Here is a 26,243-nt window from a genome sequence, read left to right as displayed (position 1 = left end):
GAGCTTTCGTTTCAGCCTGAAAGACTGGAACAAGAGCACGACTATTAGAGAATCTATATTTGAATCAATTCCTGTCAGTGTGCTTTTTTGGTCTAACCCACAAATTTGTACCTGTATGGTTAGCCAAAAGCTGTACATTATTTACCAACATCAGCACTAAAACTTAAGGTTCTGGCAATACTCCATCTTGAAACTAAAGAAACTTACTTCAAGAAACATCACAACTATGCCTGAAATTACGGCTCCTGTAAACTAAACATACAAGAAATTGAGATGAAACAGCACTTTCTTAAAGCTTTTTACTTTTTTATCCTTTAAAATGTCCTGGGTTTGTGAGACACTGAATATTTCCAAACACAAGGCCTGATGTTGCACAGCATTTCACAACTCTGTTTCTCCTGACTATCTACTGAGGTTGCTTTAAAGCCCCACTTCACCACAGCCTATGAACAATTAAATATTTTGAAGGAAACAGAGCAGTAGCAGTATTGCTTTTTGCTTCATGTTTTAACACAGGAGAAATGCTGATTGTAGCAGAACTCTGATTTTGCCATAAAGTGGAAAGCCTTGAAATTTAGGCTGAAATTGGGCTGATTTTAAAGTATTTAAAAAACCTTGAGATGTATTTAGCTTACACTGCAATTTTCTGGCATCATGGACACGATCCTGGAGTGGAGGGCTGGAAAACAGGAGTGCAAAAGGAAGTGGAGAAAGAGGATCTGGAGCCTGATGAAGTGATTGTAAAAGTCAGCAAATGTGAGGAGCCTGCCAGTGGTGTATTCTTCCCTCTAAGTATGCTAAAATCCAATAGAGATGACAGGGGAAAGGGCAAATAACTGAACTTCCAAAGAGCTCAGGTAAGGCATACACTGCTCATACATCAGGCAGAGAACTGACTGCAATAAAAGAGGAGGGATAACTAAAACAACTTTTTCTAAATCGTATCAAAATATCCCATTGACACTGTTTAAAATGCAAGGATTCTACTGCCAAAAACCCCAAGCAAAATAAAAACAAATGCAGATTGCAGCTTGCCTGCTGATAACACATGCTGTTCTGGAGCATCAGGCTCAGAAAAACCTACTGCACTGAACTCATCTGGAGAGAATGCCAGTAATTCCAGGGACTGAGACTTCCAGGGGGTCACAGTTAAGGTTCTGCTAGTTTATGCCAGGATTCCTCATTTTCTGTGTTTTCAGGAGGGTGAGTTTTGCTGAGCAAGGCATTTTGGAAAGATATGAGAAACCACTGGGCAATTTTAACTCTTTGTTAACAAAGATTTCTTTGGTCACTGAATGAGTTTATGGAGGATTTGCTTTAACTTGTCAGAGTGTGTGTTGGAAAGGAGTTGCAAAGGGGAAGCTGCATTTCTGAGAGAAATCCTCTCAGCTGAAGTACTCTGCACAACACTGGAGATTGAACTGCTTGATAAAAATAATAAACAGAAGAGTTTAGCAGCAGTGAGTTCAGGTTTCTGTACCTATCCACCCATCCTGCCATTCCTCTTTCTGGAGGAGGAGAAATCCATGAGTAGAGAGGATTCTAGCACTGCTTGGAACTCAATTTTAGACACAGAAATCTTAGATATTCACCACGACCTCAGCATAGCTGTTTGTTTTCTGGATGGGACTCTTACAGATAGCACATTCCTCAGATCCTCACAAGCCACACACACAAGGGTCTGATTCTTCAGAGAAGCTTAAAGGATCACTGGCTAAACTTATGTGCAACCTGGTTAATGATTTTGTTCAAATGGCTGAAAGTGAGTTATCTTTTTGAATCCTCCTTGTCCTGCAATACAAAAAGCCCAAGCCAGCAATGTATTTTTAACACCAAGGGTTGTTTTGATTATGCTGGCCTGGTTCTACTTTAGCTACACACAAACCCAACTAAAGCTCCTGCACCCTTCAACACATTTTCACACCCATTGTTCTGTTCTTCAGAGACAGCTCTGTTGCAGAGTATAAATTCAGGATACCTTGTCTTTGGCAGGCTTATCCTGAACTTAAGAAAATTTTTAGTCTCGTGGCATTTAAAAGGTCTTGTGGGGCACTTTTTTTGCAAAGGAAAATAAAATCAAGCATCTGGGATGGATAAAAAGATGTCTCACAGAGAGGTGACAGCATTGTTAGTGGAACAGTTGTAAGGGATGAGCAGGTCACAGCAGAAATTTCTTTCTAAATCCATCATGTACTGGTTAGACTGAGGCTCTGAGGCATGGATAGGCATGGGGCATACGTCTGGTTTTGAGAAAATGCTAAATAATGTCTTCTAGCATAAAGCATCTAATCCTGCAAAGCTCTTCCACTCAATAGTCTACGTAGCACTGATTTCCACAGATGTGAGTATGGTTATTTGGGGAAATAAAAATAGCCTTAACCTGCCTTTGATTTTATTTCTTGTTTCATTTAATTGCATAACCCCTTCTGTCTATAAAAGCATAAAACTAATTATCTAAACGAGATATTAATAGTCTGATTTTTAAAAAGATCATTTAATTTTGCTTCCAGGCATAAGAGTCTGCTTCTTAGTACCACAGGATTCAGTCTCAGTGCTGTGCCCTAACCAAGACAGAGACTCACATTACAGAAATGAACTCATCAGCTACTGAGGCACAGGAACTGAAAGTAGACTTGTGTAAAATGTCATAAGATTTCTCACAACTGGGCATATGCAAAAAAAAAATAAAATTAAAGCAACATACACACGCTGAATGAATCAGAAAATTAACTAGAAGTGGAATCTGGCTTCCTTCAGAATCTGCATACTCTATATCTGTATATATTTATAGCTACAAATGTAGAATATATATTTAGCAAAACTGAGTCTTACCAGAAGAAAGTGCTGACAGTCATCTCAACTTGAGATGTCTATTAAAAACTCAGAAAGAAAGCACTGTTCTGGTGAAGGACTGAGCAGAACTGTTCTAAACTGCTTTTGCCATGCTGTCCCTGAGATTAAGATCCTTCCAATACAAGTATTTATAGTGTTTGTTTACTGTCTTGAAAAATATTACTCTTCTCTGGGTGATTAAGAGTATTTTTCACTTAAACCAGAAACATTGTCAGACAACTGAAAAAAAAAAAAAGAAAAGAAAAGATGCATCCCATTTGATGTCAGCTCTGTGACAGGTGAGTGTCAAATTTCAAATTTAAACCCAGTCCTCTGTGAAATACCTCAAAGGCAGAGCCACCTTCTCCACTTCTGGAAAAACACAACAGCACTTCCAAGTAAATTCTCCAGCTCTGGGACTTGCAACAATTTGCAGTGTAACCCTGAACAGCTGCTTGTAGGAGCTTAGCCCCCATCAGCTCTGATCTCAGCCAGGTGAGAGCCCAGGCCCACCTGGGTTCCTACAACTGGAAACTGCTCTATACTAGTTATTTCTCTGAAGAACATTGAAATAGCTGGAAATGGTATTCAGCAGTTTTAAATATCTGTAGTATTTCAGGCTGATAATATCTACCACACACACAAATTCTAACACCTACTCATCCCAAAATATCACTCTTTTGGCTACATCACTGAAATCTAAAGAATTAACTCTATGTATGTCAATAGGTTAAACAAATTGCAAATATACCTATCTCTCTATGCTCTTTGAAAACACAGAAGTTATTTTCTGGGAGCTGTTATATTCAGTACTCAGTTAACTTTCAAGCTGCTTTCTTCAGCAAGGTTCAGTAATAGTCAAAATGTTCTCATGCAACATTTTCCCTAAGCTTTAGAGTTTGCCTTTGGAAAGCACAATGATTTTTTCCCTCCTATATATAAGGGACACTTCTGAAAACTTAGGGTCAAACAGATTTACTATTTGATCAAAGCTGAATCTGACAATTTTGACAGCTTTACTGAGCAGAATGAGGCTTGCTGCAAGCAAGGGGTTTTATGAGGGAAGTTAAAATCTCACAAAATGTGTCTTTAGGCAGCCCATAAAGGAAAAAGTCCAAACTAAAATACTCCACTGATATTAAACACACATATGAAGTATTATGCTGCTTGTTGCATGCCCTGAAAGATGAGAGAAAAGATAAAAATCCCAATAGCTGGAAGGCATCCTGCCTCCCTGCACGGGTCTCCAGCATACATAAACATGGTCAGGAAAGGGACTAAGGTGGTGTTGCAATAAACCTCTGGAAAACATGGAAAATGCTGCTGGAAGGTAATTCTGCTGTTTGCAGTGGTCTTTTGTGCTCCCCTCCTACCTCCTCCTCAGAGAGCAAACAACTCAGGTGCAGCACAAGGCTTGGCTGAGTTGGGGCCCCTCCAGGAGCTGGGGGTCACTTTAGAATGAGGAGCAAAGTTTTCCATTTTCAGTGGAAAACACAAGTAGAGCTGCCAGGAGTCAGCACAGAGGCTTCTCATGTTGCACACTCAGTTGCACTGAGATCTGTCCCTGGACATTAGGGATGCAGAGGAGCCCAGATTTTTGCACACACAAAAAGAAAAAACACCACCCTAGAGCTTTACCTACAGCTTTACCACTGAAGCTGTTTCAGTGCTTCAGTGCTGATGCTTTGGAGACATTTCCCCCCTACCTGTACTCTTTCCCAGAGCTGGAAGATCAAAAATACAGTAAGTTTCCAGAGGATGTTTCTGCAAAGTCTCTCAAAGTGAACCACACACATTATATCGCCACATTATTGAATACTGGAATGGAAGCCTTTTTTTTTTTTTTTTTTTTTTTTTTGTGTGTGTGTGTGTGTGTGTTAATCTGTATAAGTCTGTCTGAAAACAGGTTGCGTTTTTATTGTCTTTTAATTCTTGCTCTGACAGACCCGGGAAATTTCCTATTTTGCCTTTCAATGCCATCCTTGCTGTGCTTTGGGGATCAAGAGGAATATTCAGAGCAAATGTGTTGTAGAAAGAAGTGAATGAAAGCACTGCTCAGAGATAGATAATTTCCAAAAGAAAAAAAGGAAAAAAAATGAAAACAAGACAAATAAATCTCCTACACAGGCAACTAAAAAGACAAGCTCATGGTATTCTAAGGCAGAAGTCATGAATAGAGGGGAAACCCATTCAGAACCAAGAAATCCAAATCAGAAAAGCTCTTCTCTCCTTTCCTCTCCTCCAAAACTCTTTAAATGACAAAATCATGTGCAGGCCAAAGTCTGCAGGAGAGTACACCTGTGTTGCCATAAACTTGTAAGTGCAGAGAATTTTCTGCTTTGCTCTTGGAAACCCTGTCATTTGACAGCTAAAGAGCACACGGGAGGTTTGTTTCCCTTCCTCCCAGTCTGATGTGGGATTTGGTTGAGGTATGTACAAAATTTTCCAGGCTCTTTACACCAGAAGTCTTTGACCAAGTGCCTGCTAACTCTCTTAGTAGAAAATTATTCCCCTTCCTATAGATATTTTGAATTTGCTGAGGTTTTTCCCTGCCTGTTCCCAGAGTTTCTTCATCTGGGACAGACTGGCATGGAGAGGTATTAAGCATCTCTAGAACTGCAGGGATTGTAATTTTTAAACAGGACTGTGTTCAAAAATCTCTGGAGGTTTTCAATGGAATATTATTTTTCTTTCCATACTGGATGATTGCAATAGAAATATAATTTTCCCACACAGGCACAAATAAAATCATCAGCTTTGTACCTCCTCCTGAGCCTGAATGAAATGACACATTTTATGGGAAGCACATGAAAGAAAATTTTAGAATTTATTCTTGATGTGAATTCAGTAGTTGAATGAAAAGAACTGAGAGCTGCCACCTTTGTTGAGCTGTCAAAAAAACCCCAACAAAACACAGCCTCACCACAGAAATGAAGCCTTTCCCCTTCTGGTCTGTGTCTTCATATCACTATTAAAAATCCATCTGAATCCCAGCCTTTTCAACCAAAGGACAAGATGAGTAATAATGGTAAATCTAAACCTACCCCAAACCATCAAAAAATGAACAAATAAAATGCTACCACCATGCCCATAATGTTTACCCCAAAAGGGGAAAGTGCTAAAAGGAATTTAGTTACTACTATTGATGTGAGAAGCAAGCTGTCATGCAGTTTCAGCTGCATGCAGCTCTGAAAAAGAGAGAATGAAAGGGGAGAAAAAGGAATTATCTACTAAATAAGATGTTAAATAATTCACATTAATGAAACTCTGTAATATCTTCACACAGAGACGTGCAGTCTGACAAGAAGGCCCGTTTAAGCAAGCAAAACATTGGGGGGAAAAAAAATCAAAACATCTGCTGCATATTTTTTCCAGTTTATTTTTCCCCCTTTTTTTCTCTGCACTAACAATTTTTAAGAGGTCAAAGATATTCCAAGTGAAATGTCACCATTCTTACAAGCTTAAATAAACTATTTATTAGCAGCAGACTAAGTACTCTGAAGAAATTTATTTGCCCTGGCAATAATATTTATAAATGACCTATGAAATATTATGACATTGTAGTAGCAGCAACAGGGTTGCAGTTCGCCTGTGAGGATCCAGTTTCAGACAGCACACGTGCATTTAGAGGGAAAAGTATTTCTGCAGTGCAGTGTGCAGGCAGCATTTGGGAGGAGATGAAAAGCCCACGAGCACAATCTTTTCTTTGACACTGGCAATAAATAAATATAAAAGCAATAAATAAATAAATCATTCAGCTCCAGCAGCCCTTTTATGGTGCCCATCAATGGAGTGTGTGCTGCTTGTCCCAGAGAGGTCTAAATGAAATAGGGAGCTGAGATCCTGAGCCACAGCCCCTCGAGGCTCCCCGAGGGGAACACAGGTCCCCATTGAGCCAGGGACACACGGGCTGCTCTTTACGGGGCTTTTTCTGACCAAAGCACCACAACAGAAACCCAGCAATTAGGTATTCCAAACAGAACTGCTATTTTGAGAACAACAAACTTCATTAATGCCTTGAGGGGGAGAGGGTGGAGAGGGTTGAGAAGTAAAATGCATGTGTGCACACAAAGGTGTAAAATTCAGACTATTTAAATGCTAATAAATACTGTATTTGAGCACTCATTCCCCAGTGACAGAGAAGCCAACATCTATTTGGCTTTAAATGCTAATAAATACTGTATTTGAGCACTCATTCCCTCCAGTGATAGAGAAGGCAAAATCTATTTGGCTTTGCTGTTTTATAAAACAGCTCAAATTGGTAATATTTGTCTTCCAACGCAGGACAGATAAAAAATGAGAGAAAGAAAAAATAAAACAGATTATTAATTCCAAGATTGGACATTATTTCCTCAGGTGAAGATGGAAGTTTTGAGCATGGAGGGAAACAAGGACTTCAGGGTTAGGTTTCTTGAGCATTTTCAGTTCAAGTCTTACTTGATTTGTTGAGGTATTTTTTAGTAAATGAGTCAATACACTAACAACAAAAGATCATTCCCCCACCCCCAGTATCAGGTATATCACAGGCAAAAGTCGACACAATCTGCAGATATCAAAAACCAGCTTTTTGTATGTCCATCTTTGTTTCCACTGAGGAAACAGTCAGGAGAACTAGTGGCACAAACACAAATGTCTCCTTGGGATTGAAACACGCCCTCATTTGGAAGACCAACAGATGTTATGTTGAACACAACATCTACATAAAACATTGCAAGACTGGCACAATGATACAAAAAGCCCCAAATCCCAGCATTAGGTGCTCTATCATAGGCTGTCACACTGATGCAGTAGACTTCAGTGCATGGTTTCAAGTTTCCTAAATCTACTTAATTTTTCACCTGGAATTTTTTTTTTCCCCCTAACTGACCCCTAAGTCTTCACAGACCAAATCTGAACATGCGGAAGGCTGAGATGTGGTCAGGAGCAGGTCCCAACAATGCGCAAGGCACAGGGCGTGTCACGATTTTCATTCTGAGCTCATCTAGGGAGTGGTCCTGGACAAGAACCTCCACTAACTTGGCCTGGTTTTCCTGTTTATAACCAAATAAGGTGTCTTTTTTGCCTAGTTTGCAAAACAAGCAGGGCACTACCCACTGCTGATCCTTAACTTCTGCTTCCCAGAAAGCCTTCTCACATTGCACAGCCATCTGTTCTTCTCAGGGTATTTGTCAGGCTCGTGGAGGTGGGTACAGAAGAGTGGGGTTTTTTTCCACCCCAAAAGTGATGCCCCAGGAGACAGACATTCAGAATTGTAGTAATGCCTACAAAATTTCCTTGGGATTCTCCTTGTGTGTCCACTTGTGCTGCAGCTCTATGAGTGTTCAGGATTGCCTCTGTGTAAGGTCCAGGTGGCATAACCACAATTTGGGACATCCCTGAGAGCTGAGGAATGTCCCAGCTGCAGAGGAGGCAGTGATGAACAAGTTAAGCATGCCAAGGCAGGTTCCTGCAGCCCAGCTGTGTGCAGGGGGCAATAGGAAGCAAACAGGACATGGGGGAAGGTGCTTCACAGCACAGCTCCATGCACCACCACCTACCCCCTGAGTGCAGCACCACAGCTTTCTCCTGAGGCTTGCTGTCAAACACAGATGTCAGTGGCCTGTGGTTTAGAGATCAGAACAAATCCAGTATCTGGAGCTCAAATCAGCTCTAGAAACGATCAAGACTCAGGCCAGGGGTGTGAACATGAGCTGAGGGTTCAAGAACCCAGCTCAGTATGTGTGGAACTGGAGGTGCCTCTCCCCAGGCCACACCGAGGGACAGTCAACAAAGCAGCAAAGATCTATTTGCTAAATAGATTTTGCTATATAAATTTCAACAGATTAATAGTACTCCTTTCCCAGCTTTTTCTTCAAGAGATTATATTTTCCATCCTTCTTTCTTACTCTTCCCTCCTCCCCTCATCAGTGCTTTCTCACTGGCTGGTGTTTGTGTAGGGGCTGGGTGCAGCTCAGAGCTCCGTGTGTGCCATGACATTGATAAAATGAGAAAGAATCAGAATCCGAGGCTGACACATTAAAAGGTGCAGCACAAGATATATTTTGTTCCTTGCTGAATCCAACTTGGTCCACTCTGCCTGCTTATTCTAGTTAAATGCACATGTCAACATATAAAAAGTTATTTCAGACTGCAGCATTTGGCTCCCTGAGCCAAGCCAAATGAACACAGGAATAGCAACAGTACACACGCCAAGGAAAATGAATTTTTTTTTTTCCTCCTACTGTGACATTTTTGAAGGCAGCCAATTATACATTAAAAACATCATGAATGAGCAGTGCAATTTTGGGGCCATAACTTAAAGTGAAGTATTCCTTTAAGTATGAAATTAATATAATCATGACATTTTAACAGTTTTTCATGGTCCTGCATTCTTCTACAAGGACTCACTCTAAGTAAACCTATATGCTATATAAAAAGACCACAATAATCTTTTCCCACTAGTAAAATTGCTACTCTTATGAGTGCTACATATATAGGAGTTTTTACATACATAAACATAGCGTGGTCACTTGTGGGATCTATAGATTACTTTGGGGGCATATTAAGGGAGTAATGCATGTGCCAAATTTGTTGGCATGTTTTATAATGTCTAGATTTTTCTATCCTGTGCTATTTTGTACATTTCCTGCCCTAACATAAATGACCTCATTAACAAGAAATTCTAATAAGTATACAGAGGGTTTTTTTTAATTTCAAACCCTGAACTTTGCTGGCTATAGCTTATTTTTATTTTGTGACCTCTCTTTGTATGTATAGTCTTGGAGGAGGAGAAAGAAGAGGAAAAAAATAATAAAATGAAACAAAATTCTGCTCACACAAGGGAGTTTTCTGCTGAATGACATAATCTGTACTCCAGTCTGAGCTATGGTCAGCCTGCTTAACCAGCCAGTAAAATTAAGTAAATTCAGAGAAGATATTTTAGGGGTTGAAATTTGCTTTCCAAATACAAGCAGTGGGTTTTTGCCTTCCTAGCCAAAGAAGGAAATCACACAGCAGCACATGGAGTACTCTATTCCCCACATATTAAAGTTGTGTTAGCTTTACAGCAGTTCCTGTCACCATTCAGTATCTTACCCCCCAAGCAGATATGTTTTACCACAAGATCAGAAGTCTATTTTTGCAATCCCACCTCAGGATAAAACTCATTGGGACTCCAGGATCTGACCCCCTTGCAGTGATCCCTGCAATAACAGCCCCTCTAGCTGGGGCTAAAAATAAATTTGTTCTCAACATCATATATACTGTTTTCTTTTGGAGTTTTTTCCCTCAGGATAGTGAGTTCGGAATGTGCTACAGTAGCTGAGAGTACCTAGCAAAAGCTCCAGTCAGAAATAACAGCAATATTCAGTACTTCTAGAGCAATCTAAGTTCTTTTTAGACTCTAAAAAATGGGAGGCTGGAATGCATAAAATGCAAAAAGTAGCCAGAGAAAAGATGTAGATGCAAAAACTACAAAAAAAGACTCAGACCTCTATATGCTTACTGCACATCCAGTTAACACATCCAATATATTAAAAAAAAAAAACCACAAACCAAAAGCTGTCTAAGGTACAGCTGTGCAAGGATACAAGACCAGACTCCACTGACACCTGGTCTGAAGCAGATTCTGAGCTCAGCCTCCAAAATCCTCCAAGAAAATCGAATTTCTTTGCCACTTGCACATCCAGCAAGAACAACTTCTCTTTTCACTCCATCCTTCTCTGCCAAGCTCCCATTCCCAAGCCCCTGCTCCTGCCCTGGTTCCCCTCCCAGCCATCTCCCCCATGCTGCACTGAGGCTGCTCCCCTGGGGCAGCTGCCCACTAATTTAATGATGAGGGTGAATGCAGAGGTCAGAGCTAAGGGGGCACAGAAATGTGTGTCCTGAGGGCACTACTGTGACCTTGCCTACCCAGCCCTTCATTTCTGAAGATGGATATCCCATTTATATGGTAATCATACTTATAAATTTGGCTTTATAGTGAACATACTCTTTGGATATAGTCCTGCCCTTCAAAAAAAAATGATTTCTAACTGGCTTGCCCAGACTAATTTCAGGTATGTGAAGTGGTGCTGGGAACAGACTGCTGAGATTCAGCTCCTGGGCACTCATCAAGGACCATCCTCTTTCTATGGCACTACAGAACTTTGAAATCAGAGTGGAGAAAGCAGCTATTTCTCCTCTTTGGCTGCAAACCTTGAGGCAAACTGAGCACTGCACAAAGGTACAAATGCTCTCACATGGTACCCACTCTAATCTTGGTATGAGTTCCAGGCTCAGCCTGTCACAGTCAAGACTTGCTGCTGGTGGCCTCAGAAACTCTGCAGATCCTAGGGTGGTAAGTTGTGCAAAGCTGCACAGCCCTCAGAAGGCAGTAACAAAACTGACATTAACTTGCCAGCAGTTAAAACTGATTTTAACTTGGCACCTTGTGCTAAGGCTGAGGAGGAAAGCTAAAGACCTTGATGTGTTCAGAGCTGCTGTGAAAGAACGTGGGCTTCTGCTGCCTCCTAGGGTATGTCCTGATGGCAGAGCTCAGAGAGACCAAACTCCTGCAAAACTTCCTCAGGGCAGGGAAGGTGCCAGTGGGTTTATGGGGGCAGAGAGGCCAGGGTGGTCTAGTTCTGAGCACTGACTTGGTCTTTCAGCTGCTTTTTCTGCCTCCCCTGGACAGTGTGTTGGAATATTAACGAGAGTCTGTAACAGCTACTTATGGTCAGTACAATTAAAATGCCTTAAATAGCCTAACATTTTAAATACACACTCTGCATTTCATGTTCATCCTGTTCCTTTTGGGAGTTTTGAGGCTTCGGTGTTTCTGTTTTTCAAGAGTATCTCCATAGCAAGGGCTAGGAGTAAGCAATTTTAAGAATTCTCACTGTTGAGGAACACATCTGGTGCAGGTATTTGGAAGCTGCAGATGGAAGTGCAGGCTGAGCTGCGGATTGAAATGCAGATTGAAGCACAGGTTGAGCTCTGGGTGGGAGCCCAGGGCAGGAGGGTGAACTGCCAATCTTTGGGATGACAAAGGGCACAAAGGGAGGGGACACTCAGCCAGGTGAATGGACACTGAGACACAGCAGCAGCCGGGAATTGCTGGCCTTTTGGACAAGGGAGATGAAAAGAGTGATGGCAGTGAGGTGGATGGACACGGAGATGGGGCAGGAGCCAGAGACTCGGGAGGAAGAGCGAGACTGGCCACGGGGAGACCTGATGGGATAAAATCCCGGGGGTTCCTTTGCTGGGGTCCCTCCTGGAGGCAGCAGCTGGGGCTGTTTCTGTGTCACTGCCCCAGGAATAAATGGCTTTATGGAATGAGCCCTCCGGGACTCTGCCATGGCAAAGCTGGTGTGATGTGAGTGGGGTGTGTGGGGAGCCAGGCAGGGACCCCTCGGTCCCTGGAGCCAAGGAAGGGCCTTTGGTCCCAGAAAGTCTCTGACCTTGGGAGTGCCACTGCCAGAGAGTCCCGGAAATGGCCTGACTGGGGAGCTCCCTTAACATCCCATTACTGCATGACTCCAAATACAGAAGCCCTAAGAAACCTATGCAGGGTAGCAGGATATTTGTGATAATATTGCTGATAATCTCTGCAATCTCTGCTCCTGAAGAGGAAAGGCAGCTGTGTGAGCCAGATCCTGAATCCAGACAGACATCTGGTCAGACACTTAACCTGACCTGGCAGCAGCAGCCTAGACCTGTACTATTCCATATTTCACATTACACTGTTTTGGCTCTATTCCACACCTGTTAAAGTTGCTTTATATGCCTTGCTGTATCCTTTACCTCTTGAAAAACAGTCCTTTTAAAGTCACTTATAGCCTCCTATCTTTCTTAGTGTTTTTCAGAAGAGAAAATGTGACTGAACTTTGAGTATTTCTAGTTGTCAGGTTTTGAAAACACTGAGGCCCAAACACTGCTATGTTCCATATGTCATTTAAAGGTGGACTGCAGGTCTCAGAAACAAATACAGACCTGACAATTTGCTCCTTGATGATACCTCCTAACCAGAGCAAGCAGGAGAGATCTTACCTCTATCTACACCTCCCTGACAGGAGGGTGCTGCCAGATGGGGTTCGGGCTCTGCTCCCATGGAACAAGGGATAGGACAAGAGGAAACGGCACAGGTTGTGCCAGGGGAGGTTCAGGTTGGGCATCAGGGGGAATTTCTTCATTGAAAGGGTGGTCAGGCATTGGAAGGGACTGCCCAGGGAGGTGGTGGAGTCCCCATCCCTGGAGGTGTCTCAAAAGGCCTGGATAGGGCCCTCAGTGCTCTGGGCTGGGTGACAAGGTGGGCATCTGGCACAGGTTGGACTCGATGATCTTGGAGGCTTTTTCCAAGCTAAACGACTCTGTGATTCTGTGACAGCCTGTCAGCACATCTCTAGTTATTTGTCCATCTGCAGCTTGCCCAGCATTCCTGGAGCTGTATGCCAGACCCACACAAGGATGGTGAGTGCTGCAGTGTCTACACTACCTCCTGAGGTCCCCTACAAGCACTTTATGGCATCACAGCCACAGAACTCATAGAACTGACAGCACACAGTTTACTTTATAGGTATTTTAGCCTGGGAAAAACACTTGCTCATAATGAAGAGAAGCACAGTTCTTCAAATACAGTGCCATGAGCAAACCACTGGGTAAAATGCTCAGTGATTTAGTAATATTTAGTTGTATTCTGAAATAACATAAAAATGCAAAACTAAAGGATGGAGCCTGTAATAAAGTAAGCACTGTCCCCACATGATCAGAAGAGATCTGAGGTACCCTGCACCACCTCTCCTCATGCTCAAACCCATTCCTCCTAGTCTCAAAGGACTGCAGTGTGGAACAGACACATTGGCTAACATGTGCTTTATTCAAACACCCCAGAACATCCGAACTTCTCAACAGGAAAAATATTATTTTAATTTACACTATTTACTAGCAGGAAAATAATTATGCTGTAGAACTATGTATTACTGACCTGCTCGCTTTTTTTCCTGCTCCATAAAATTCAAAGCTATGCATTGAAAAGGACAAGCTGGTGGTAAATACAGGGGGAAAAAGAGTTTTTCAGTTTTTCTCTCCCTCTCCTCATTAGCCTTTATATGAATTTTCTGTTGAGTGAAAATTCTCTTTCCTAGATGCAGCCAATACATCAGGGAATGTTGTCACATTACTGCAGCGTCTTGGTGAGTTTTTTCTGGGTTTAATTATTTTTTCTTTTACAGTGCACCATCATCCTGTAGGTTGCCTTGTACAGCACTGCTCTTCATACTGCTTTTTACATATAATCCATTGCAAACACCCAGAGACCAGTTATAGCAAATTAGGCTTGAATTGGTCCATCCCTCAGCTGCCATCAGGGGATGAATAGCTCCAGGATTAAATAGATGCTTGCTGCTTGCTCTGACTCAGCACCACAGTTCTTGCATGAAGCAGAAATCCAACTGTTAGTCTGGGAATTGTATTTGAAGAATACAAATTTGGAGGTTTTCTTTCAGTGTATTTTCCCTGATCAGTATGAATTAGAGGTCAATATTATTTGGTATTCAAGCAGCATCACTGATATGAAAAATGTGGTAGGTGAAATAGCTACAGTAATTCTGAGGTAAGGAATACTAGAGGAACATATTTTTTTTTCTATAAGAGAATTTATCTATGTTCTCTGTGAATTCTTCCTGATGTTGGAAGGTCTTTAATCCACTCATACAAATGAATTAGAAATAAACATGTTCAACTGAAATGCTCAGAAAATCAAGAGTATTTCACCCTGATTCTCATTTTCAGAAAGTTGTTCTGAAGTGGAAAACTGGAAACACTTTCCTTCAGTGCATGATTTAAAACACATGAATGTGACACTTTCTCAAAAAAATGTTCCATTGGAAACAAATTGTCATTTTCAGATGGAGAAACATTCCAAAGAAATATTCCCAACCTGTCTGTAGGAAGGGCAGCACTTGCAGTGCACAGGCATAGCCAGCAAAGAACAAGTACAAAATACATTTTTGAAAAAAGCTCTCCAAATTAAATTGCTTAACATCATCAACAACTGGAGGTTGCAGAAACTGTTCAAATGACTTATTTTTCCATCAGAAAATAAGAATTTTTAAAACTCTGTTCATAAGAAAAAGCAGGCTTAATAAATTTACAATTTTTTTTTTTTTTAATGAGGCTTGTTAAAATCATTTTCACATTGTTAATTAAAGGCATTTTGATTTGGAGCTCAGGATCATGTAGAACATTATTTTTATTTAGAATAACCTATTAAAAATTAATTATTTTTATTAGAGGTGATGTGATCTGATCTCTTATTCTTTGGATGTTCAGGTCAAAGCTCTTAATGGGAGGATATGACTTTTTATTAAAAAAAAAAGGTCAAAATCTCAAAAATATTTAAAAAAAATCTTCCTTTTTCACCCAATAATAGTAAGTAAATTACTTTATTGCATCATAAGTAACAGAACCAGCAGAGCTGTGACTCCTTTCCCTTTGTGGCTGGACTTTCTGGCACCTGAGAAGAGCAAGACTCACACTGCAGTCTGTTCTGGCAGCAGGGGGATTTCTAGAGTGTCTGTCCTCTAGCCAGGCACTGATTCTCTCAAAGACTTACAGGAAATCACCATCTCCAAGCTCAGGAGCCTTTCCTTTGTGTAGGTTAAAGCCAGCTGTGATGCTGGGAAGGTTTTTGTGGAGAGCAGGAAGGACAGGGCTCCTCATCCACAGCCTTTTCCATCAGTACTGCTATTTCCAGGTCCCTTTCCCTGCAGGTTAAACAGCTGGGTGTATCAATATGGATTAGATTCCCAATTTTCTAACAGTTCCCTTCCAAAGGCTGTGGTATTTCCCAGCAGCACATAATCACTCTGGTGTTTCTTTCTCTCTCTATGCTCACAATTACTCCATGTGCTCTTCTCCAGGAGCACTTGTTGTTCTTCTGCAAGTCCTCTCTGTTTTTCTTACTAAAGGGAAGCTTTGAACCCAGCTGATTCCAGCTGCTCTGCCACATCTGGCTGTGAGACCCCTGCCCTGCACGCTCCAAGGTGTCCTGGGCAGGGTTGGAGGGAGATTTTGCTCCCACCAGTGAAGATTCAGCCAAGAGCGCAGAGAAGCAGACTGCACCAAGTGCCTAATCAGAGCAATCCCTGAGACTGCTCTAAATGAGATCAAACTGTTGGGGCTGGATCCCAGTCAGTGCAATCCCTGGGGAACAGGGATTGCCATCTGCACACTCATTTATTGGGCTTTGAAATTATTTAACGTTTGATTTATGGTGGTGAATTGCATCCTGGCAAATGTTCACTGTGCAAAACTCTCTGTTCCCTCACCCATTAAAAACCAGGGCCCGATCCATGTGAAAGCTCCCTGATGAGTTCACTACATTTTGGATCAGGCCTCTGGGCCCCAAGAGTGGCAGATAATATTCCATTTCTGTCCAATTTTCCTGCTCAAATTTAGAAGAAGCTCAAGTGTTTTCCATCAATGTTTTCATGTTTACTTTTGTGAGAATCCTCAGAGTGGGTCAGGTGACTGTGATATAGAAAGGATGACCCGCTCTGACATATAAATTTTCTAAAGGATCTCAGCACAAGGCAGACATCTGCGTCTGGGAATTTCAGCCCAGATGGCTGGAGTTTGGAAAAGATGGAAGGAACTGAAAATAGAGCTCTGTAATGGAAAGTGGTGTAGAACCTTAGTAAGAGGAGGGTGCTACCAAGTACCACATATGATAAAGCTCCACAACAAAAAACATAAGGGAAGCATTGAGGGAGGATTCTTTCCATTTTGCCTCAGAATATATGATCTGTCTCTTCTCTTACTTGAAAGGGTATCAGAGTTAGCTCTTATTTTTGCCTGATCCTCCAGAAATTACCATTAAAACCAGGCAGCTCATACCCAGCCTTTCCCTCTCAACTGCATTAAACAAGGTTTATCATAAGAAGAAAAGCATAAACCCATCCCAGACAGTCAGAAGTCAGGACTACAATAGTTCTTCTCTGCACTGAGGAGTCAGTAGCAGACTAGAAAAGTTGTGTGCCTGAGACTAAACAGTTACATTTTCATTACTTGGTTTGCAGATTAAAAGCCCATCTTGATGTTTCAGTACAAGAACACAATTTCAGTTCTACAATACCCAGCATACCACAAAGATTCCCTTAGTCATGATAGGTGAAAAACATGATTTCACTTAGATCCATTCTGAAATGTTTGAGTCCCTATTTCTGCCTTCACCTCATCTCTGTCAGTTCGCTCTTGATGAGCAGGATGCAAACACAGGAGCTGGAGCCTTGTTAAAGCCATTTAAGAAATCTGCTGCCATTTACACCTGTGTAAGTCCTGAGTAACTTCACTGGCGTAAATGCAAGCACAATTTGGCTTGAGGCATCAGGGCTTTCATTTTTTGTTAGTTTAGTTTTGTTTTGTTCTAATTCAGCAATAGATTAAAAATAAAACTCTAATGACATCATGCTTATGGCACAGAGTCAATGGGTTTATGCTGGACTGCTCCCGAGTAAATGAGATAAGGCTTTGACCTAAGAAAATCCACACAACACCCATTTGCAAGCAGCCTGCTGAAAAGCTTTCTGTTATGGAATGTCTCTATCTTTAAGGAACTGGGGGCAAACAGCCCACAAACACCTTGGTGCCAAAAAATGTTTTTTTTTTAAACAAAGGGGTTTATTTCAAACATATTCCTGAAACCTCAAAAGTATTCCTGAAACCTCAAAAGTGCAGCATGCTCATATTGCAACTGACTCATAATGCACCAATTTTTGGCTTTTGTTTCTCTTTTATGTTCCTTTTTTAAAAAATGTATTTCAGTTATACCCATCACCCCACTCACAAATTAGGGGTTTAGAATGGAAATTCTTACCAGTCCTTTGTGCTGATGTTGCTTGCAGGCACTGCCATGATAAATAATTTACTGTTTAATGACTCCTGATGTAATCACAGCAGGAATCAGATTCGCCAACATCCATCTCTCCATTGTCACTGCTCTTCTCTAAGCCCATCTTTATAGCTCCCAACTCAAAAACGAGTGTTTAAATTGCTAAAGAGAGAGTTTACCACCACAGTCCTACCTCTACATTTGTTTATGTTGGATGACATTTTTGTCCTGGCTCGCATTACTCAGATGGATAAAACTCAGAAGGGTTCTGCTTTACTGCCCTGTTTTCTCTTAGTGTTCCTGCATTTTTTAAATGCTACCAAATGGTTGCTTTTGGCTTTCAGCATTATCACATGTTGTCTATAAGTATGGAAATAGTTATGGTAATATGGACGTAAATCATAACTGTAAATACCACATAAAAAAGACTGCCATATAATTATAAAAATACCTAATAGATTTCTTTTTCAAAGACAACACAGCTGTCCTTTCTAACCTTTCATTTGCAGATTCTTTTCTCTCCTGTTTTTATTTATAGGTTGCCGTGCAGTTTGACATAGCACACCATGATTTTTGTTTCTAATTTTGAAAAGAAAAGGAAAAGAAAGAATACTCATTTCATCATAAAGAAGCATTAGTTTACAATTTTGAAAAGAAACTAACGCCAGCTCTAGAACATCATCTTGGAACCAATCTCCCTCTTAATACATTTCAAAAGGATCTGTCAATGGCTACATACCACAATATAAAATTAAACCCTGCCATGGAAATGAAGGAGGGGTCGGCCAAATGGCACACATCACGTGTTGGGAAGGAAGCCTCATTCTTTCTCCAAACATTCCAGTTGGATTTTTTTGTGAAAAGAGCCACACTAGGTTATTACATTTGCCATAACAAAATAGGAATTTTATGCCCTACTCAAGGAAAAACAGGTTGAAAAGTGTTCCAGGCAAACTCACACTATGCAATGTGCCATGTCAGTGAGAGGAGTGAAGTCTTGCACAGCATTGATGTTGCCAAAAAGGGGTTTGGATGTTTTTGCCTGAGAGCTGCCACCATGCATTTTACTTATTTTAAGTCAGCTTTGCAATGCCTAAAGTCAAAAAGGAGTAGATTTTTTTCTCTGCCTTCTGCTGGAGTTGCATAATGCTTCATCCTCCACAGACTGGTTCTGAACTCTTCCCTGTTACTTCAAACTTCCAGAAGGAGCCTGTTGGTCACAAAAGAAAGGCTGCAGGTATTGCCCTCATGCCACATGGATGGAAGGCTGTTATCTTTTCATCTTTGAAACATTTTTGCCTCAAAGCTTCTACCTATCACCAAACAGCCCCTTCAGAGACCTGTGCCTCTTCCTTTCTGTAAGCAAATGCTGTGTTTTAACTGAAATAATAGCAAACCTCTCCAGGGAATGAAGTTCATCTGAGCCATCAGAAATGTGTGCTTCTCTCTCCCTCACTTTGCAAAAAGAGTAATTATGGCTTTATGCAGAACAACACACAGCTCTCAGTGGGTTTGTTACACTCTGATTCCCTTCTGGAGAGACAGCTACAACAAATGAACTAAACAATGCTGGTGGGGAAGGTCAGTCTGGACCAGAGGTGGGCTCATTGCTTATTGATACAGCTCATTTAGGCAGATAAAATTCTCAAATCCACACTGCATTTTTATCAGTCTACACCAACTGGCCTTTGTCCAAAAATGTGTCCTTTTATCAGATGTGTCACTCTTTTGGGAGGCTGCCATCACTAGACTGGGTGACTGAATGTTAAAGTAATTTCTCCAGGGGGAAGAGGTTGATCCCAAAGGTTTTCTAGTTCCAAGGGGGAGATAATTTTTCACCACCAGCTGGAGCCTGATGTCAGACATGCCCTTGCTTCATTTATTCTTCTCAAAGATTGAAACTCAGCTTGTCCTTCCTGATTCCAGTATTGTTTCACATTAGGGCACATAGCAGCTACTACAGAGTGACCTGCTAGAGCAGGAGAGCCCATGAGACGTGGGAAAATGATTGAGGGGAAGTAGTTTGACAGCAGGATGCAGTAGTTTCTATTGTCCCATTAAAACAGAGATATCTGAGAACTTTAACTTCGTATTCATTATGTAAACATATGTATTATAGACTAATGAGCCAAAAAGATGCAAATAAAGAAAGAAACCCAAGCAAACCAAAAACCCCAAACTTGTACCACCAAAACCCCAAGCAAATCAACACAACAAATATTTGCCCTTTTTCTGCACCATGTCTACTTTCTTAGCAGGGATATGAGACTGAAGCCTTGTACACCTGTAAGAATGATAATTTGTACTAAAAGATCAAATGCCCTGGGTTCCCTCTGAGTCTGGCTTTTATTTTTCATTTTCAGTTTGGTCTGAGAACAAAAAAGAAGCTGCAATGATTGACTCATCTTATGAAAACGTCTTGACACACTTTTATTCTTCTCTATGTGTTTTCTCCATAACAATAAGGAGAGAGAGTGGGAAATCACCAGTTCCCATACAAAATATTAAGTTTAATTCTTCAAAAAAAAGAGCAGCTTGGTCTTGCCCATTAATGGCTTGAGCTTGCATTGACTTTATTTAGATCATGCCTACATTAAAGGCAGAACACAAGCAGGTGTCTGCAAGAGAGATCAGTCACTGCAGCATATCCTGCATCTCCTGTAACATTCTTCATCTTATACCAAGATGCCTCTGCAGCACTCTAAGTCAGGCTTTGAAATAAAATTGATCAAATCCACAGCACATTGTGCTAAAGCTGGACCAAGGCCAGACACACTAAAAACTTTCTCACCTCTCTTCATAAATATGGAACAGTCAGGAGACCATGAACTGTTGCTTCCACAGGTATTTACAATACCAGCAGTATTTCTCACTCAAAGCACTTCAACTATTATCACAGATACTTTTATTGCTAAATTTTCAATCTGTATTGGGAGTTTCTCTTGATACGCACATTCCAGAAATCAGAATTAAGCTGTGGTATGAATTTACAGAATATACAGAGGCCAGAGAGCAATTTATGTCTTTAAAAGTGAGTAAGGCAATCTGAATGAAAGCCATTTTCACTTTGGGCTGTGGCTGCACAAGGGACCAATCCCCTTTATCTGTGAAACTGATTCTCTGACACTGTCTAAGAAAGCTAAAAATCAAAGAAAATCTGTCCTTTGACAATGCAATGTCACATATTTCTGATGTTGTCCTAGCAATGATCATTAAAAATTAGGCAAGAGATTGTATTAGTTTAATTTCAATTTCTGCTTTTTGGCAAGATGCCAGTTCTTAAGAATTATGAGAAGTTTCCTTCCTCTTTCCTTCTTTCCTCACTTCCCCAGAAAAAAGGGGAAAAGAGAATTTGCATGACAAATTTGAGTGAAACAAGGAAACAAATAGGCAGTGGATATGCCAAATTCAAATGGCCTTTTGTCTCAGCATCATCACACCCCCCCAGCAGCTACTGTGCTGCTCCTGCCCACACAAAGTACCCTGCTGGATGAACAACAACTTTTAAAGGTAGGTAAGAGAGCTGACTAAAACACTGTTAGAGAAATAGAGTCTGAGTTTTGAGCAAACTTGTATTTTTGTTGTCACTTGAGTGGAAAAAACTCTGGAGGATGTTTGGAAAAGGTCTAAGAAAACAGAGCCTCACTGAGCTTTGGCCTTGGGGCACACTGCTAAATAACTGTAATTAATAACAAAGATGAACATATGCTTGGAGAGAAGACAGTGAGGGAGGGGCAGAAAATGTGCAAAGGTAACTGGACAGGGGGAAAAAAATGCAATAAACATTAAAGAATCTCTGGATTTGCAACTGAGATGTCAGCTGTTGCTATTCACAAAGATTCCTGGCACTAACTTTTCTGTTTAATTCACTAATTGTTGTGTGACAAACACCAGCCAGTTCACAGTCCAAGGTGTGTGGTTTGACTTCAACATGAAAACAGCTCCTTTTACAATCAAGAACCAGCATAGCAGGTAAATGGTTAATGCTGAACAACATGCACATGATACTTCATCAACTCCCTCACAAAAATTAGGATATTATTCATTATTATGGAGCCCTGTAATTCTAAAGTAAATCATGCCAAGATACTATCTTGCAGGTCTCTAGATCAGATATCATTGCTCAGAAAAAAAACCCCAAGCTTTCATGCACTTACCTTATCCTCCAGCCGGATCAGTCTGGCTCCTATACTGTAGTATCCTTTGTCTACCCCTTTTTCTAAAGAAAGAAGAATAAAAATGGGACATTCATTAGGTGGAGAATAAATTCAAACTATGAATTATATCTATGGTATTTAAAGCAAAAAAATAAAAAAAGTTGGTAATAGTAGGGTAGCATAAAGTACATGAGCATAATAAGAAAGAATGAAACAGAGAGAAAGCTGGAGAGAAAGGAATTAGTTTTTCAGACTGGCAAGATTAAATTAGTTTAAAGGGCAACTTGGACCTTGGTAGAGGTAGTCAGTGGACAGGAAGAGCTATAAATGGAGTCTGGAGTAACATTGTCTTGTCTAATTATCTTAGTGAACTGCATGTTGTTAGATGGAATGGGCAGGGTAGCTGGGCACACCTCCAGTTTTGAGTATCACTGGCCTGAGGAAGGTGAACTTGCTATACATAAAGAAATCAGAATAATTTTCAACTGAGGTTGCAGGTCTAGGAGACAGCACTATACAGGGGTTCAGGGGCTGGAGTGGCACAGATTGATCCATCTGTCTATAAATCCATCCATCCATCCATCCATCCATCCATCCATCCATCCATCCATCCATCCATCCATCCATCCATCCATCCATCCCATCCATCTCCTCTCTGCAAAGAAGTGACATTGGGAAAAGCTCTTGCATCCTCATTTTCCCTCCTACTCTTTATGAGGCCTGCTTAGTAAACATTCCCAGTTACACATTCCACTGCAAATGGTGAGGTTGGGAGCCAAAGGTGAAAACTGTGGAAAATGGGGTCTATCCTTTCTGTTCACAGGGTCTGTTGGTCAGGAATGCCATGGTTTGATGGTGTTATTGCACAAGGGAGTGAAGCACAAACCCACATGTATTCTGAGCTGGGAGTTGACATTCACAAATTAAAAACCACACTGTGATACTGAAGTAACTCACAAGCTGATGCCAGTGGAAGTTGGATGTTTTTCTCTACTAAAGTACATTTCCAATACCTGGAGTAATTACTCCTGGATTTTTTCATACATTGCTCCATTTTCATGAGTGATTAAGGTCTGGTTTTTAAAGCTATCTAAGTCAATTTTGCTTAGGGCATGAGCAAGGCTGAAATATGAATTTACACAGTGTCAGAGTTCACATAGAGTGCCTGTGCATGCTCAGCATGTTCCTGGATTTCTCAGGGAGTTGTACTTGTTTTACCATTTGTATTTGCTAATGGGATATGTTTAGTGATCTGCTTGCAGCAAAGTTCACCTCAAGATAATTTGTGCTGCATGCAGCACGACCCCAGAGGAAGACTAGCAAAGGCAATGCTGGAAAGAGCACTTTCTGCTTTCCTTCTCCACACATCACCTAGAACCTTGCACGCTTGGCAGCTCTTTGCAGGCTTAGGAAAGAGAAGTGTTTCCTCAGAGAACCTGCAGAAGCAAATAAAGTCAGGAAAGAAAATGTGGGACAGACAATAAATGACACAGCTTGGCTCATACATGTGGACTGTTCATTGTTTACAACCTCAGAAACTTCTTAAAATCTAAGTGGCTGAGGCCCAAGTTTATCATTGTGCTCATCTCTGCCTAAAATGAAATAATTGGCTCTGCTGTCTACTTCCTAGTTAGTAAATCTGTAGCACATTTTTCAAAGTATATATCAGAAAAAATGTATGAATTTAAGGATTTGTAAATTGGGATATGGTTGGAACAGCAGGGGGCAGGTAGTGTTTTTGTTTAGGTCTAACCCCAAAAAGTCCCCCAAACCCGAAGAAGTATTTCAGAAAGATTTAATAAAATAATAATTTCCTCACCATCTCTAATTCCATCCTTCAGATAATTACCGAGACATCTAAACCAAGTTAATAGTGTTTCCTATTTTAGTTATTCCTGAAAGCTGTGTGGAACAGAAAAGAAAACAGGGAGCAGATAAGCAGTGAGAAACTGTACTGTGGCATGTGAAACTGCTCTAAGATGTGGAAAAGCTGAAGTGGAAGGAATGATGCACATGGAGAGAGCAGCATCTCATGCAGCCCTTTGCTGACATGCAGGCTGTGTAGAGTCATAAAATGCTGTGGTCTTCCCCAGTTTCTTGTCAGCCTCCATGGGGAGCAGCATCCAGTCCTAATTTACAAGCATTTTCTTCTAACAGAGACCATCTATGCAAGCAAACGTGGTGTGTACATAACTCACCAAAGACTGGGGTAAGGAGGGGGGGCACAAGTTCAGATAAAGTCTCTCCAGTACGTGTGATTTCTATCTCATATTTATGTTTCTCCCTCAAGTCTTTTCTAGATAGATGATTTTAGACTTCCTACATCATTAGATTGCTTGTGAAGAGTTGAAAAGTTTGTATGGCCAACTATTAATCTGAAATGTCTAAGTTTCTCCAGTCTTTGCTTTGTAATCCAAAATAACTTCCTTTTAGTACTGAGTTTCTACTCTTTGTCTTGGGCTGCACTAAAACAGAGCAGTCCTGTTAACACTTATGGGAAAGGCACAGAGACAAAGGATACATAGCATGACCATGATGAAAGGCAGCATAATTACTTATAACTGGATGAAAATATATATGGGAAAATTTTAACTCAGAAATAAAAAAAAATTTGAAAACATCTTGTATCATACATGGTTGGTATGATACAAACCCATTGTTTTATATACTGAGATTGGAATCAGAGAAAACACTAATAAATAAACAATAGGAATTCTAATTCAGGACACTGAATAGTTGTTAATACAGATTAATAATAATAAGATGCATTTATTAATATGGACATTTCTTCCCTGGAAGTCTTTGACTTCCTGAGTATACATATTATTCTGCTTTCAGAACAACACAATCCTATATTAATTTCCTAATATTTTCACAAAGCTGGCCCATCTATTTTCCTAGTGAAGAACAAGATATGCCTCTTGTAAAAAACAAACAAAAAAGAACAAAACCAAAAAACCCCAAACACTTTTAGGCTGGCTTCACAGCATTTCAAGAGATGATAACTCTTTCCACAGATGGAAGCATGTAATATAAATAACATAGACTGATATGAGCAGGAGGAAGAAAGCAAATCAAAGGAGGAATGGCACAATAATCTTATTTTATCACACAGCTGGTGTGCTCCATCTCATCAAAATATACTAAACTTTAAAAAAATCAAATTTTATTTCTTAGATTAGGGAAAAGTATTTATGAGGACCTTTAGGACAGTGAATGAATAGCAGAGAGATGGTTTGAAAATGGTAAAAGCTGGAAATGACTGCTTTGTAGACTAAGAGTCCTTTGATTTTTACACACAATGAGGGAAGCTGATTCAAAAATATTCAAATTTATCTGAAAGCCATCAGCTTCTCTTAAGCAGAAAATGAGGAATTTGACCAGATATTTCAGATTGCTGAAGACATGTCAGATTCTTTGCAAATAGTGTCTCAGAAAGCAGAACAGCCCAGAAGACACTGTTGCCTTCTTTTGGCTACCTGGGTGCAAATTAAGGTTTCTGGACCTCTGTTTACTTCAGTTCTGCCAAAGCTCCATGCAGGAACAATTGTGATGAGCTTATGGCAAGATCTGGATTCTTGGGTTTGTAAACTGTGTGCGCTGCTGAAAAAGAAGGTCAGGCTTGCCCTTTTGCACCATAAAACAGCAAATAACAAAGTTGCCTCAGTCCTGGTGACTTTCAGTTGTGAGTCTTGTCAGTCAGAGCCTTTTACAGCTGGTTGGTAGAAGAAATTAAAAAATGGTAAGGCATAGTCTGGGATCAGGCACTTGTGATTTCCTTTGGACAGCCTAAAAAGTAAACTGCCAAAATATTTTCATCTCCAGAAGGGGTGGGATAAATCAGTTCCTGCAGAAATATGGGTATCTCTCATTTCAAATATCAGTTGGCTTAAAAAAGATAAAAATTAAGCTGAGTATATTTATTACACTTTAAAACATACAGTGACCCAGTTTCTCCTTAACAGATGGGCAGGACAAAGTATCAGAAAGCTTATGTGGCACTTAATGGAGAAAAAAATCAAACAATGGAACTGTCACAATTTTGCAAGAAAGCCCTTTTCTTCAGGCATTCCCACCCGTGTCATGCAGAACCAAGAGATTCAGATAAATTACAGATAAACATCAGCTTTTTATGTACTTTTCTGAACCAAACACTGGATCTTTTGTTTTACCTCGGCATTATTCTTCACCTTTGCCCCTGAAAAGCTATAGTAAGTCTCAAAAATTGCATTGAAAAGCAGTTAACTCCATCGTGTATAGTGAAGGTCAAGCATGACACTCTTTATTTGTATCACTGTATGTGTCACTTTCATTGATTGCATAAATTTATCTAATATGCTCTTTGCCTCTACATCAACAATTTCCATTACTAAGGCATATGTTTATTATGACAGAAATCTGTTTCA

At 40.6% G+C, this 26,243-nt stretch overlaps 1 protein-coding gene across 1 annotated transcript in view; it reads right to left on the bottom strand.

Moving 5' to 3' along the window:
• Window positions 1-26,243, bottom strand: part of LOC306800776 (potassium voltage-gated channel subfamily KQT member 1-like) — a gene marked incomplete at its 5' end in the record, with an annotated part of 409,033 nt that overhangs the window by 149,168 nt on the left and 233,622 nt on the right. The window contains one exon of the mRNA XM_079303103.1: window positions 21,838-21,899. Coding sequence (XP_079159229.1) covers window positions 21,838-21,899 — 62 coding nt within the window. The remainder of the gene's footprint in view (window positions 1-21,837; window positions 21,900-26,243) is intronic.

Source organism: Erithacus rubecula, assembly GCF_903797595.1.
Source record: "Erithacus rubecula genome assembly, chromosome: 4".
NCBI lineage: Eukaryota > Metazoa > Chordata > Aves > Passeriformes > Muscicapidae > Erithacus > Erithacus rubecula.
Note: the sequence above shows the minus strand (reverse complement) of the source record. Positions and strands in the feature narration are given on the sequence as shown.